Below are 12,009 nucleotides of genomic sequence, written 5' to 3'. Positions count from 1 at the left end.
CTCCTCTTGGGGCGCGCTGACAGGCGCGACGCCCCACCCTTTTTCCCCGAAATTCGACCTTCCTCCTTAGTTTTCTCCAACTCTAAACCTTTTACACCTCAAAGTTTCCAGCACCAAACACTTAAAACTATAAACCTCTCAACATACCATAGATTCAACTCATAAACATCACCCGAAACATACACCAAACCAGCAAGAACTTCAACACAACACAACTACAACTTCAACAATTACAACCAACAACTTCAACAATTACAACCAACAACTTCAACAAACATATTCAATCTTTTCTCGAAATTAAACGAGCTTGGCGTGTGGGGGAAAGAACCAACCCAACACTATTAACTCACATACCTAATAGGGATCACCCCCGACGATATCCACGACGATCTTTTGACGAAATCTTGCTTCTTCTTCTCTTTTCTCTCCTTTTTTCACAAGAACCCTAACTCTTACTCTTTTAAAAAGGGAAAAACTGATCACAAATCAGTCTTACAACTTAATATATATCCAAAGACAAGGCTAGGAAAAAGACCAAAATACCCTTACAAATTTCCGGACGGATTCCCTGCAAACTGCCTAACTTTCAAAGGGCATTGCTCGCTCATACGAACTTGGAAACGAGCAAACTCAATGGCGTTGGAAAGACCAATCCACGAAATTTGCAAACATAACTGGAACTACACCTAGATCATCCTGAGCTAGGAGTTATTACTGTTCAAAGTTGGCCAAAAACTCATTATTTTCCATACTTAGCCAAATTTTCCAGATTTTTGAAATTTTCACATTTTTCCAAAAATGACTATTTCCAATTTCAAGCTTTTTCAAAGTTATTTCAAATTGTCGGATGTCACAAAAATAGCCTATTATGGTGTATCTAATGTTGAGAAATATATGAGCAGACATTATAGCTAATCTAATATTATCCGAAAGGATAATTTCTCAAGGGTTATATTTTGGACAAATATTTTGGACAAAGTTCACATAAGGACAAAATGTAAATGGTAATCTATTTGCTTAAATCAGCCAAATAAATAAGAAAAAAAGTGACATAAATAGCTATTTATCAAAATAATGATCTGCAAATATATACTCTCATCAGTTTCATGCCATCAAACGCTTAAGAAGAAGCCTGCAAAGTTAACAACACATCACGAGTAAAGACTCAAGAGCTAATAGAGATAGGCTCTCCCCTGATATTTGATCCAAATACCGTGAGGCACATCAGGAAAAATAATACCCCGCAAGAACTCACTTTTGAAAAGATGCGGATTCCATTTTTTGCAACGTTTATGTACATTCTATTGAGAAAAATACTACAGTATTGATATTAGATTGAAATTATAATGTAATAAATAACTTATCACAAACACTGTGTCGTGGAAAGCCACTACCTTGAAAGCGATTTCGGCTCAACGCCGGTGCAAATTGTTGTAGCCGGTCACTCCCCAAGGTTCCACAGTTACTCTCAAACACGTGCACTCGTGGCTGAAAGTTTGGAGATTGCTCAAAACCAATTGCCCAAAAATATTCTAAGAATAAGAAGAAAGGAGGAAAAACTTTTTTCTCTTCTCTTTTTGTTTATGTTGGTAGTGTTGTCTCTTATGCTCACCAAAGCCTCTTCTTATATAGGATTTGCAAGAAAAGGAATTGCAAGTAGGAGAGTTTAATTTTAGAAATGTATTGTCAAGAGTAATGGCATTAAAGGCCATTACATCACTTTTGTTTGGAACGGATGTATCTTAACCTTTGGAACGTATTTTGCATTTGTCTCTTTGCATTACATTTAGTTAATAAAGTTAAAATAATTAACTCAACACATTCTTCCATACTGGAATTTGGAGCGGGCAAGAAGTTTGGTGAATGGGAACAGGGTGTGCGTTGACTTGTCGGATATAATAGAGAAGAATGACACTAAGAAGTATGAAGATAAAAATTTTACTTTTAGGAAGTTGAGTAATGATGACTATTCTCTATCCATCGTGAAATTGATCAAGAATCGTGAATTGGGTGTTGGTGACGAAATTGGCTATATTGGAATCCTGATTTATCAAAGTTAATATTTTCAAATTATTTTCTATTGTTCGTGATTCATGAATTAGGCCTGTATTTTTTCATTTGCACTTGTAGATTGAATATCTGGAATCTCAATTTTTTGTATGCTTTTTTAAACTTGTATTTTCAAGAAAAAATTGGCTGACAGTTGTGTAATGATTCAAGAATTAGGACCAAAAAAGTTACTTGACCATGTAAAATTTTCTACATCGTCGATGGATATTAGTTAAACTCTTAGTTTTGTCCACACTACGTAAGATAACAATCTTGGAATCATTATCCCGAATTTAAATGCCAAAATGACACATTTATCCTATTTATAACTCTTCTCTAAAACAAGTTTAAAATTTAAAAATAGAAATAATTTTCTCTGATTCCCGCTCAAAGTTGGAATAGAAAACATAATTTGTGTCTTTATAAGGTGTTCCTGCCTCTCCCTTTTTTCAGTGTTTTATTTCTTGAGAAGTATATCCTTCCTTGGTTTCTTCGATGTTTGAACAGAGGCCTTTGCTTAGCTTGAAGAAGACATTTTTTCACAGTTTCTTTCCATCAAAAGTTGAAGAAGAAGCTTGCAGAGTTATCAACACTCCACATGTAGTGACTCGAGAACTAGTGGAGATAAGGGACTTATACCCTGCCCCGAGAATCGATCTGCAAAACCCATGGCAGATCAAGAAAAAGATTACCCATGATGAGATCGTTGTAGGAATGCTAATGATTCCATTTTTTGAGATGTTTGAGTATATCCTTCGATACTGGACTTTGGACATGGCCAAAAGTTTGGAGGATGGCTTCACTGTGTGGGTTGACATGTGGGATGTAACTGAGGGGAATGTCCCTAAGAAGTATGAAGGTGGAAGGGTTTGGATAAGGAAGGGGTACAGTGATGATTTTTCTATTTGGTGCAACGAATTGTTCAACGATCGCGGATTGGGCGATGGTGATGAAATTGGGCTTTATTGGGATCCTAGATCAGCCAGTTTAGTGTTCAAATTGCTTTCTCAGGTTGGCTCTTAGTGGAAAGGTCCAATAATTTAGGACCAGAAACAACATAATATCATAGTCTTTGGTTTAATATTACTCTTTCATATAATTGTAATAGCTGAAGACATAATTATGAAATTGGAATTCTTGATCCCAATTTAGTCTGTGTAATTCCCTTTTTACAGTGTTCTTTTAAGTTCGTGTGATAGTTTAGATAGTTTTGATGTTCTTTGCAAACCTAGAAATGAGATTAATGTGAGATATAAGTTGATATACTCATAGAAAATGCCTGGAAATAAGGACCTAACATGACCAAATTAAGGACCTAACATGACCTAATTAAGGACCCCATTTTGGCACAAACTCAATGGTACAAGATTATCCCTTAATCATCAAAGTTGAATCTTTAAGTTGATGGATTTCATACAATAGAGTGCAGTAAATAAGATATCTATAGAAAATAAGAGTACAAAGTTTGAATTGAGGAATGTGATTTCTAAATTGAACAGAGATGTATTAACTTAAGACAATTGATTTTGTAACCATGTAGGGTCTAAACTCTTTCAATCATCTGATTGAAAGCTTTTGCATTAGCACAACAATAATGTTACATTCATTCAAGTCTTCGTTTCCATTTTTCTACATAATCGAAGTTGCTCGCTGCTCAACTGTTTCTGAAAATCCTAGCTAATAACTAGAGCGAAAGAAGGATAGAAGAAGAAAGGCAACTTCAACTCTTGAAATGTCAGTAGAGCAAAATAAATATTCATAATAGTAGAGTCCATACCTTAAATAAGGGAACAAGAGCTTAACTCTTGTGACAACTCAAGTTGTTTGATCTTGAAAGGTCTTAACCAAGCACATTCTTTCTTAGTCCATACCTTTTCTGCATTTTTACTTGAATTTACGGATATCATTGATCGTCTTCACACCTCAATTTTGTTGATCTGAATTTATATTGTACTTGAATTCTAATAACCAAGTGACTGCATTAGCATTAATCAATGTAGTTCTCCATGGTTCATCTAACAAAATATGCACAACAACATTAAAGAGATAGTGTCCATTTTGTTGTTTTCTGGGCCAGTGACTGCACTAAATGCGGCAAGCAGATTCATGATTTTCTTGAAAATGGTATTCATTCTATGGATACTGTGAGTAATGATGACTATTCTCTATCTATTGTGAAATTGATCAAGGATCGCGGATTGGGTGTTGGTGATGAAATTGGGCTATATTGGCATCCTAGTTTATTATCAAAGTTTTTTTTCAAATTATTTTCTAAATTTGGAGTAAGAGTTTAGAAAAGATTTCTGGCACAATCTCATGTTATTCGATAACTAAGAGATGAGTGGTTATACAATTCAATTCATATGTTCGCTCCCTAAGGAAGATCGTGTGCCTCAATGCATAGTTATACAATCTTGAATGTCATGCCTGAATAGCTAGGAATTGAATTAGAATGAACAAAGAACTGATAATTAGAGATGGTTGTACAATTTTGAGTGTCTTGTGATAACTCGAGCTATTTTGATTACAATTTTTCCAAAATATCTTGTACTATCGTTCTTGAAAGAGCTTACACCAAGCACATTCTTTCTCAGTTTGTTTATTTCGTTTGATAGAACCTTTTCTGCGTTTTTACATGAATTTGTTGTTATCATCGATCGTCTTCACATCTCTATTTTGCTAATCTAAACTTGTTCTGTACTTGAATCCTAGTAACCAAGTGTCTGCATTAACATTTGTCATTGTAGTTCACCTAACAAAATATGCACAGTAACATCAAAGAGACGGTGTCCATTTTGCTGTTTTATGGGCTAGTGACTGCAATAAATGCAGCAAGCAGATTCTATGGAGATTGTGACTGTTAGAAAATTGGCATTTTTTCCAGCTTATTATTTTTACTGTTTTTTACTTATTTCAGTTTAGTGCTTCCTATTTTTAAGCTAGACTTAGTCAACTTTAGTTGCTCAACTTTCTGAAGTTAGTGGCCCCTTTAATGGCTATTAGTGGCCCCTTTTATGGTTGTTAGTGGCTACTAGATAGGAAATGGTTAGGTTTTTCCTTGTATAAATTCAGATCTTATGCAAATTAATATATAGCTGGAATTTCATAAGTTCACTCAATTTTTATTCTTCAAATCAGTTTCTTGAGTATTTTTGTTCTAACAGATCAGTTTCTTGAGTATTTTTGTTCTAACAGTGGTATCAGAGCCTCTAGTTGATCTTACAGGACCAAAGAGTTTTAACCTACAACACAAATGGCATCCAACAACCTACCTTTAAATCCACCATTCACTTTCACCGGTGAAAATTACCAAATCTGGTCTGTGAAGATGCAAGCTTTTCTGGAAGCCTATGAACTTTGGGAAACTGTGATGGAAGATAAACCACTTGCTGCTCTACCAGCAAATCCTACCTTGGCTCAAATCAAATCCAACAACGAAGAGAAGGCAAAGAAATCTAAAGCCAAGTCGCTTATGCAGAATGCTGTGGCAGATTCTGTGTTTTACAGAATCATGGCTTGCAAAACAGCAAAAGAGGCTTGGGATAGGTTGAAAGAAGAATATCAAGGCAGCGATAGAACACGTCAAATGCAAGTGTTGAACCTGAAAAGAGAGTTCGAGTGCTTGAATATGCAGGACGATGAAACAATCAGTAAGTATGCTGATCGAATCTCCTTAATTGTTAATAACATTAGACTTCTTGGTGAAGAATTTACAGACAAACGAATTGTGGAGAAAGTTCTTGTGACTCTTCCTGAGAGGTTTGAATCTAAGATTTCCTCTCTTGAAGAATCCAAGGACCTGGGCAAACTTTCATTAGGTGAACTAATGAGTGCTCTTCAAGCCCAAGAGCAAAGGAGGACTATGAGACGGGACAAGTTCACTGAAGGAGCTTTCTCTGTACAAAAACAAATATTTGGTAAAGGAAAGCAACAGGTCAACCAAAATAATAAGGGCAAGCATGATGGAGGAAACAATAGTGGAGATGTTAAGAAGAAGTTCCCTCCGTGCAAACATTGTAAAAGAACTACACATCTGGAGAAGTACTGTTGGTGGAGAGTCGATGCTATATGCGGCAACTGTAAGCAGACAGGGCACATATCCAAGGTCTGCAAATCAAGAGCAAAGGCCTCTGGTTCTTTACAAGCACAAGTAGCAGAAGCTGCGGATGCACATGAGGAGCAACTCTTTGCGGTTTCATACTTTTCAATGAATGAATCCTCTGATTCATGGCTTCTTGACAGTGGTTGCACACATCACTTGTGCAATGATGCTGAAATGTTCAAATTCCTCGATGATACTTACAAATCTAAAGTAAAAGTGGGAAACGGTGAGGCAGTAGAAGTCAAAGGCAGAGGTACAGTGTCTATCTCAACAATATCAGGTATCAAAACTATTCCTGATGTTTTGTACACACCTGATATGAGTCAAAATTTGTTGAGTGTTGGACAAATGCTTGAAAATAATTATTCTCTGCATTTTAAGAATCGTGAATGTGTTGTTTCTGACCCTTCTGGAGTAGAATTATTTTATGTCAAGATGAGCAACAGAATGTTTTCAGTTGATTGGGAGAAAATAACTGAGCAGGCTTACACTATTACTTCACAAACATGTACAAACCTATGGCACAAAAGGTTTGGTCACTTCAATCTGAGAAGCATCGCAGAGATGAAAAAGAAGGAGCTAGTGGAAAATATGCCTGAATTTCTTTCTAATGCTCAAGTTTGTGAAACTTGCCAACAGGGAAAGCAAACAAAATTGCCATTTCAAGCAAATCAAGTATGGAGAGCTAACCAGAAACTTCAGCTCATTCATACGGATGTTTGCGGCCCAATGAAAACACATTCATTGAGTGGTAACAAATACTTTCTCCTCTTTATTGATGACTACACCAGAATGTGTTGGGTTTATTTCATTAGACTGAAGAGTGAAGTCTTTGATGTTTTTAAACAATTTAAAGCTTTAGTAGAAAATCAATGTAATCTTAGTATTAAGGCTTTAAGGTCTGACAATGGAGGAGAATATACTTCTTTTCAGTTTGTGGAGTTTTGTAATAGCACAGGTATTGAACGTCAATTGACATTACCATACACTCCTCAACAAAATGGCGTGTCTGAAAGGAAGAACAGGACAGTAATGGAGATGGCCAGATGTCTTTTGCTCGAAAGAAAGATCCCAAATCAGTTTTGGGCGGAGGCAGTCAATACCTCTGTATATTTGCTGAACAGATTGCCTACTAAGGCATTGCAGGACATGACTCCATATGAAGCTTGGTGTGGGAACAAACCATCAGCACACCATCTCAGAATCTTTGGGTGTATATGCTATTATCGAGTTCCAGAAACAAAGAGGACTAAGCTGGACAACAAGGCTCATAAAGGCATATTTATGGGCTATAGTTCATCCAAAGGTTACAGGATTTTCTGTTTGAGATCAGAAAAACTAATTCTCAGCCGAGAAGTGAAGTTTGATGAAGCAGCTGGTTGGGATTGGAAAAATCAGAAGACCTCTCATTCTGATTTATTTTCAAAAGAGCAGCCTCAACTTTCAGAAGATGAACTAGTGGATGATGTACCAGTGAGGGGAACTCGATCCTTAAAAGATGTCTATCAGCGGTGTAACTTGGTTACCTCTGAACCAACAAGCTATGCTGAAGCACAAGACTCTCAGGCATGGAGGAGAGCTATGCAAGATGAACTAGACATGATCGAGAAGAACGAAACCTGGCAGCTTGTTGACAGACCTAGAAATCGCAAGGTGATTGGTGTAAAATGGATTTTCAAGACAAAACTCAATCCTGATGGAACAATTTGCAAACATAAGGCTAGATTGGTGGTGAAGGGATACGCACAACAATATGGTGTGGATTACCAGGAAACATTTGCTCCTGTAGCAAGGTATGACACAATCAAGCTTATTTTTGCATTTGCATCTCATAGCTCCTGGCAGATTCATCAACTTGATGTCAAATCGGCTTTTTTGAATGGTTTGCTTGCTGAAGAGATCTATGTAGAGCAACCTGATGGTTTCTCAATTCCTGGAACAGAGGATCAAGTTTATCTCTTAACGAAGGCCTTGTATGGCCTAAAACAAGCCCCAAGGGCATGGTATGAGAGGATGGACAATCATCTCATCCAACTTGGCTTTAGTAGAAGTCAAAGTGAAGCTACTTTGTATGTGAAAGTCACTGCAGGTGAGTCCTTAATTGTCTCAATTTATGTGGATGACATGCTTGTGACAGGAAGCAAAATTGAACTAATCCAAAGGTTCAAGGATGAAATGGAGAAAATCTTTGAAATGACTGATCTTGGAGTCATGAAGTACTTTCTTGGCATGGAAGTGTTGCAATCCAGTGATGGAATTTTCATATGCCAGCAGAAATACATTTCAGATATTCTAAACAGGTTCAAAATGCAAGACTGCAAACCTGTGAGTACTCCAATCTCTACTGGTGTGAAGCTTGGCAAGGATGAGGATTCCGAAAAAGTGGATGATAGTATGTATAGAAGCTTAATTGGCAGTCTTCTATATCTAACCGCAAGCAGACCTGACATTCTATTTGTTGTAAGTTTGCTCTCTAGGTTCATGCATTCGCCTAGAGACACACACTTCACAGCGGCTAAAAGAGTGTTAAGGTATATTAAAGGAACCAGCAAGTTTGGAATTTTTTTCCCAACATCTGCCGAAGTAACCATGAACCTGATCGGGTATTCTGATAGTGATTGGGGTGGCGGAGTTGATGATTCCAGAAGCACCTCTGGATATCTTTTTTGTTTGGGGACAAGTTGTTTTAGTTGGAGCTCTAGGAAACAAGAAACTACAGCTCAATCAACAGCAGAAGCTGAGTACATAGCTGCTGCATCTGCTGTGAATCAAGCTATCTGGCTAAGGAAGATGTTGAAAGACTTGGGCTATGAACAAACAGAAGCTACCAAGATCATGTGTGACAACAGTTCAGCAGTTTCTATCTCAAAAAATCCAGTGTTTCATGGTCGAACTAAGCATATCAAGATCAAGTTTCATTTTATTAGAGAAGTCCAACAATCTAATGAAGTGTTGCTTGTTCATTGTTCATCTCAGAACCAGCTAGCTGACATTTTCACTAAGTCATTGCCAAAGGAAAGGTTTGAAGATCTGAGGCAACGAATTGGTGTTTGCAACAAAAATGCCAAGGAGGAGTGTTAGAAAATTGGCATTTTTTCCAGCTTATTATTTTTACTGTTTTTTACTTATTTCAGTTTAGTGCTTCCTATTTTTAAGCTAGACTTAGTCAACTTTAGTTGCTCAACTTTCTGAAGTTAGTGGCCCCTTTAATGGCTGTTAGTGGCCCCTTTTATGGTTGTTAGTGGCTACTAGATAGGAAATGGTTAGGTTTTTCCTTGTATAAATTCAGATCTTATGCAAATTAATATATAGCTGGAATTTAATAAGTTCACTCAATTTTTATTCTTCAAATCAGTTTCTTGAGTATTTTTGTTCTAACAGATCAGTTTCTTGAGTATTTTTGTTCTAACAGTGACTTGTGAGTTGATATAAGGTTGTCACAAAAGGTAAAGTTTTAATGGTCATTCTGTCGAAGTTGATAAAATCACATCAAATGCCTGGAAATAAGGACCCCATTTCACGCACAAACTCACATGTAGAAGATTACCCCAAGCTTGTCTTCTCGCATTATACCTGCAACATATTCCGCAATCATCAGGGCTGAATCTTCAAGTTGATGGCTTCGGTACTGTGTAATTGGCTTTAATGAAGCAAAACTGTTTGGGATCTCCATAATACTTCTATTCCTTGTGCATGGGAAAGATTCCTTTGGGTCTTCGACTTCCAAACAGAAAAGGTTGAGCTGATATAGTTTTCTCAAATTCTCTAACTTTGTGTCCTCAACACGGTTAGTTCAAATACAGAATAATCATCAACTCTCATATGTCGTAGCTTTGCAAGTCTCCAAATACTAGGTGATAATGCATTGTTTGATATGTTATGCACCACAAGAGTTTTTCAGCAAGTCTAGTGTTACAAAGTTTGTTTCACTAGTTTTCTCCGCTGATTGATTTCTCCTCTAAGTTTCAAACAAGAATGGATACCTCCCTGCTAAGTGTTTCAACATGTGCCATAAGAAGAACAATTTGTCATTCTTTAAAGACCTTTCTAACGGGGGACAAAAAATCAAGACCATTACATTTAGGGTACACCTTGTGTAATTTTCTGAAGTTCGATAGCGTATTTGAGCTTTTTCTCTTTAGTAAATAACTTTTTTATAATAACAAAAAAATCTCCTACACACCTATGTACTGATGTGCTGCAAGTTATAAAATCTTATTCTAGGAGACAAAAATAAACAATTAAAAGACTTAATAATTGTCATGAGACAGTTAAGGGGTGGTTGTTCAGAAAAAGAAAAGGGAATTCTAGGAGAGCTCTAGCCTCTCAAATGTCGTTGTGATCTAGTTAATCGTAGATTATGTGTTATATAACTAAAATTCATTCATGTCTTAGGATGAAATTTGTGGTGTTGGCAGTGTCCTAGTAGCTGTTTTTAGATTTCTTGGGTAATATCAATGTATTTGGTGTGAAACATCAATATTTGTTCCTTTATTTTCTATTTCAGCAGTAAAGTCTATCAATTTGGTATTAAAGCAACAATTTTCGGGGATGGTGAGTAGAATAGAGAGATGAGTCAAACAAGTAGAGACTAATTTGACCAGGTAAGAGAAGATGTCAGAAAACTAGAAGGATGGTTTCAAGAAATAATAGAGTCTCTTGCGATAATTAAAGCACATGGGAGAACCATGATGGCAGAAGCATCCCTTTATCAAACAAGATTCATCGAAAACTAAGAAGAGGGAAGCAATGTTGACTTGGCTGCAGAAAAAGATGGAAGAAATTTTGGAAACTACAACTACCTGTTTTCGAAGGAGAGGATCCTTTAAGATGGATTTTCAAAGTGGAACGGTATTTTAGACTAAATGAAATTTCTGAAGTAGAAAGATTACAGGCAGCAGGTGTTTGTTTGGAATGAAAGTGTTACAAAATTAAGACTTGTCTAGAAACTCCTACATTGGAGATATTTTGTATTAGATATGTTAGAAAAGTAAGATTTGTCTAGAAACTCCTAGGTTGGAGATATTTTGTATTAGATATGTTAGAAAAGTAAGAATTGTCTAGAAACTAGGTTGGAGATATTTTGTAGTAGATATGTTAGTCTTGATTTAAAATGAGTGGTGGTTAGTGAGCCACATAGGTACATAGTTTGGTGTGAGATATTTTGCTTATTATGTGGTTGTAATTCTCACACTTTATCTATAAATACACCATATGTAATGAAACATCTACTGAAAAAAATTGAACTCAAGAAAACTTAAGCCTTCTTCTTCACTTTCAGATTTTCTGTAGCAATTTACAGCTGCAATGTCCTACTGCTTACACCTTCTAGACCTGAAGTTCTTCTTCCTTTTCGTTGTAACATGGTATCAGAGCCTATTTTCTAAGGGATCTGAATCAAATTTTGTTTGTTTCGCTCATCAACTTTCTGTTCTTTCTTGAATTTGCTTGCTGAAAAAAATTCATGGCACCTGAAAATCAACCAACGATAGGTCCTCCGACTTTTACCGGAGAGAATTATCACATATGGGCCATCAAAATAAAGCCTTATCTAAAGGCTCTCAACTTATGGGAAGTTGTTGAGCTTGGAGAACCTGTTGTCCAGCCCGTTGAGAGTTAATGCAACTCTCAATGAAATTAAGAAGTATGATGAGCTGGTGACTAGATCCCCACGAGCTCTCACCTGCATACATTCAAGTCTTACGGACGTGATGTTTACGAGGATTATGACTTGTGAAACAGCCAAAGAGGCTTGGGATAAGTTAAAGGAGGAGTTTGAAGGCAGCAGTAGAGTAAAATATGTTAAACTCTTAGCATTGAAAAAAGAGTTTGAGCTTTTGAAGATGAAAGACTCAAAT

At 36.6% G+C, this 12,009-nt stretch overlaps 1 protein-coding gene across 1 annotated transcript; it reads left to right on the top strand.

Annotated features, from left to right (window-relative positions):
• The first annotated feature begins 2,544 nt into the window (after nt 1-2,544).
• Nucleotides 2,545-3,072, top strand: LOC125867281 (B3 domain-containing protein At1g10455-like). The gene has a single exon (XM_049547717.1). It carries the CDS (start codon nt 2,545-2,547, stop codon nt 3,070-3,072), a length of 528 nt encoding a protein of 175 aa, XP_049403674.1.
• Nucleotides 3,073-12,009: the final 8,937 nt, after the last annotated feature.

The sequence above is a fragment of the Solanum stenotomum genome, chromosome 6 (genome assembly GCF_019186545.1).
Source record: "Solanum stenotomum isolate F172 chromosome 6, ASM1918654v1, whole genome shotgun sequence".
Taxonomy (NCBI): Eukaryota; Viridiplantae; Streptophyta; class Magnoliopsida; order Solanales; family Solanaceae; genus Solanum; species Solanum stenotomum.
This window is presented reverse-complemented; position numbering and strand designations above follow the sequence as displayed.

What these genes read in the sequence shown, in the direction of transcription:
- LOC125867281 (XM_049547717.1), top strand. Translation starts at nt 2,545, where the DNA reads ATGTTTGAACAGAGGCCTTTGCTTAGCTTGAAGAAGACATTTTTTCAC.